This window comes from Crocuta crocuta, unplaced genomic scaffold (assembly GCF_008692635.1).
Source record: "Crocuta crocuta isolate KB4526 unplaced genomic scaffold, BGI_CrCroc_1.0 scaffold290, whole genome shotgun sequence".
Taxonomy (NCBI): Eukaryota; Metazoa; Chordata; class Mammalia; order Carnivora; family Hyaenidae; genus Crocuta; species Crocuta crocuta.
In genome coordinates this window covers 2,673,190-2,676,900 of record NW_027527429.1, presented here as the reverse complement: position 1 = coordinate 2,676,900, position 3,711 = coordinate 2,673,190, and the positions used below count along the sequence as shown (strand labels likewise).

The 3,711-nt window shown below is 67.2% G+C and overlaps 1 protein-coding gene across 1 annotated transcript in view; it reads left to right on the top strand.

Moving 5' to 3' along the window:
* Positions 1 to 3,711, top strand: part of ERFE (erythroferrone) — a 7,045-nt gene that overhangs the window by 1,403 nt on the left and 1,931 nt on the right. Inside the window, exons 3-5 of the mRNA XM_077758358.1 lie at positions 1,535 to 1,657; positions 2,706 to 2,808; positions 3,610 to 3,682. Of these exons, the coding sequence (XP_077614484.1) occupies positions 1,535 to 1,657; positions 2,706 to 2,808; positions 3,610 to 3,682 (299 nt within the window). The remainder of the gene's footprint in view (positions 1 to 1,534; positions 1,658 to 2,705; positions 2,809 to 3,609; positions 3,683 to 3,711) is intronic.

The following is a 3,711-nucleotide window of genomic DNA, read 5'->3' as shown; positions in this document are numbered from 1 at the left end:
GGCTTACATTAGAGCCATCAAGGCCAAGGCCACCTCCTCCTAAGAGGGCGGGGGTGGCAGCCAGCCCCAGGGCTCCCTGGGAGGAGCTCCTCGAAGTCCTCCCACTGCTGGTAGCCAGGAAGGCCAACCCCACCCAGACAATGGGCCACAGTTTCTGGGGGAGGGTGGCCAGATGTCAGGATACAGTCACCGGGAAGCACGACGCCTGGGTGCTCCCCGGAGGGGTTCTGGCCTCTCTTTGTGGGGCCCACGTGGGCCCAGAGGCTCCCCGCCTCCTTTCCGAGAGCCCCTCGAAGCTGNGCCCCCCCCCCCCCCCCCCGCCCCAGGCTGACACACCGCCGCCTGTGTCTGCTCCCCTGAAGCCAAACTGGGGTCCGAGTCCAGCTGGGAGTCCATGGCCCAGCTGGGAGGGTCACCTTGGCGCCCCCGTCCAGCCTGTGTGGAATCCTCTGGGGGCCCGTTCCCGCCAAAGGCAGAGCGAGGCCGTAAAGTGGAACCCGGTCCTGTGTCCACGCTGAGCCATCAGTAGGACAGCACTGAGCCGGCCCACCGCCCAGCAAGCCGCCCGGAGGCCCCGGGCACTCGGAGCCCTTTCTGTGTCCAACCCCAGGCTCCTGTGACACGGGGGGCCCCGTGTCCCCACCGCAGCACGCCACCTCCGGAAGGGAGGCCCCGGGCCCTGCGGAGTGGCCAGGAGACCGCCAGCTCGGTCTCTGAGGCAGGTGCCTGCCGGCGCTAAAACCCTGGGTCCTCCTGTCAGCCACTGGTATTAGCTTGTGACGTCACCTGTGCCCTTGGGGCACTTCCTTCCCAGCTGGTGGCTTCCCCTGGAGCCCAGACACCCTGAGGCCCACTGACTGATGAGCCAAAGGCCTCTGTGAAAGGCGCCTCGGGGGAATTTTGCTCAGTGTCAGCACTGGCCCGAAGGCAGTGTGCACAGGAGTGGGTGTGTCTGGAAGCATCCCTGTGCTTGTTTTGGAGATCTTGAGGGAGCTGAGTGGCGTCACATGGCAGATCAGTGCTAGGCCACCGCACCTCCTAACTGTCCTGTTCTGTGCTGGAAGCTGCCGTTTCCCTGATGGCCGCCGACACCGGCACTGGCATCCTGGACCCCAGCAGGGGCCGCACGGGTGGGGGGGTCTGATGAGCACAGTTGCCTCCTCCCGAGCACTTGGGAGTGTTGCTGGTCTCCCCCAGCCCAGCCCCTGTGGGGGGAGGCCGGAGAGGTGGCCCGGCCATGCCAGGATTGTCCCCTGCTGCAGGGCTCCGCACCCCCGCCCCCATGGCCGAAGTCCTCTTCTCCCCCAGAGTCCAGCCTGCGGTGTGGCCGGTCACCCTCCCTGTGTCGGGAGGGCGGGAAGCTCGGGCCAGGGGGCCGCGTTGCTGACTTTGAGGACACCAGTGTTGCCGAGGACCAGGCCCCGAGGGTGCCGAAGGCCGGTCCAGTGCACAGTGACGTCCTGAAAAGTGTCCCGTCTGCTCTGGGCGCACGCGCCGCGGGAGGCAAAGCAGCCTGACGCCGGCTGTGTTCCAGGAGCCCATGGCCGAGGGCGCCCGGCCCGTCGACCCCCGAGACGCCTGGATGCTGTTCGTCAGACAGAGTGACCGCGGCGTCAACAGCAAGAGGGGGGGCAGAGGCAAGGCCAAGAGACTGAAGGTGAGCACAGGAGCCCCGGCAGCGTGTGCGTGTCCTGGGTGTGTGTGTGTGTGNGCTTGTGTGTCATGGGGGCCATGTGGCTAAGCGAGGGGTCTCCACCTGCGGGCCCTCCCTGCATCCGGCCCCACCATCACCCCCTTGCACCCTGGCCAGCCCCCCGGTGCACCCTGGGCAGGGCCAGCGAGGACAGACTCTCACCCTTGGCCTGGGGTCAGAGAGCACAGAAAGTGCCCAGCTGGGGTCCCAGGTGACCCGAGTTTGAGGCCTGTTCCTGTCATTTTCCCTGCACCCCCAGAAGGGCAGGCAGCCCCATCAGTGACCCCCTTTCTCTCCCATCCGCATCCTAGTGCGGGAGGCGGGGCTGGCCGGGGAGGGGGTAGGGGAGGGTTCCGGTCAGGCTAGAGTGACACGCTCTCTGGTTCCCAGCAGGTGGGGAGCCTGGGGCCCCTGGAAACTGTGGGTTCCCACTCTCACTCCTCGCAGCCCGAGGCCTGGCACCTTGCCTTTGTCCCCTGGGGTTGGGGGCTCCGGGCCAGGTTTGTGTTGCTCACACCAGGCGTGGGCTTCTCTGCCCGCCCAGGGCCGGGGTCTCAGCCAACACTGGAGTGCCGGGTTCTGAGCCACCGGGCTGTCACCATGGCCTCACCTCACTGTCACCCCTTGGAGCCACCAGGCCCCACGCCAAGCGAAGCCGGGCTCCCCCACGCTCTTGCTCGCCGGGGACTTGCTTGCTGCTGTGTTCGGATCCTCCCCAGCCCGGCGTGGCCTCTCTGAGAGCCCAGTGGGGGCTTGGCCGACCTGCAGTGTCCCTCTACCCAGGAACCCCCGTGTCCCCACTTGGTTCCCCTGCCTGCTTCCAGCCCCGTCGCCAGGGGCCCCACCACCCAGCCAGCCCTAGGCCTGCAGCACAATCCAGTGCTCACACTCAGAGAGCCTCACTGCTTCCGCAGGGGCGTCCGAGGCCCGGAGGCTGACCTCCACCCCAGGGGTGAAAGCAGGGGCCCGCCTTGCCTGCTCAGAGGTCCTCACGGCTCAGCTTCCTTTCCAGCTTGGTCTGCCTGGGCCCCCAGGGCCCCCCGGTCCCCAGGGCCCACCTGGCCCCATCATCCCACCTGAAGTGCTGCTGAAGGAGTTCCAGCTTCTGCTGAAAGGTAGGGGGATGGTGCACCCACGTGGACACGCACCCTTGGTGTACGTGGGGCCACAGGAGGGTGTCCCGGAGGAGTGGAGATGACTGGACGTGCCCGCGTGGGCCAGCACTCAGGGAGGCCCCTGCTCTGTGACAGCGGGCTTGGGGGAGGCTCGGGGTCCAGGTGGGGGCTGGGAGGAGTGTGGTAAGGAGGAGGCTTCGCAGAGGAAGGTGGACTTGACCACTCGGGGACCAGCACTCCACCCCATCTGGGACTGGGGGGAGCCCAGCCGAGGCCAGGGGACCCGTATCCCCCAAGTGGGGCCATCACTGAGGGATCAGAGCTCCTTAACTCTGCAGAGTGCTCCTCTGATCACATGGAAACCGTGGGGATTACTCACCCTGGGTGACACAGGCCCCTGCCGAGACCCCGGCCTCTCCCCTGGGTCCCCTGGGTCCCCGCCTCTTTCCCTGGCGGCTCTCAGCTGCTGGCCAAGAGCCCCACGCCAGGCAGGGACGATGGTGTCCTGGGCAGCACAGGGGGGTCAGCGGGGCTGAGCTGTCACGTCCAGGAGATGGCCCTGCGTTCGGGCAGCTGCTGAGCCGCGTCTCTACCTACCGGAGTTCACCTTATTAGAACTTTATTAGAGCCTTTCCTCCCCTTCAAGTCAATATAAGCAGAGAAGACAATAGCGTCAGGGGGAGGCGTGGGCAGGAGGACCTGGGCACCGGGCGTGATGTGAGTCCGCCCCGAGCTTCCCGGTAGCCAAAGCTTGAAGGGAAACAGGAGCAGCCGTGGGCTCGGGAACCCACGTCTCCGCAGGCCCTGCAGGCCGCGAGGGGGCCTCCCGTGGGTCCCGGAGCGCGGGCGCCGGCGCGTTGGTCGCGTGCGGTCCGTAACGGGCGAGCGCCGGGTTCGGAGCAG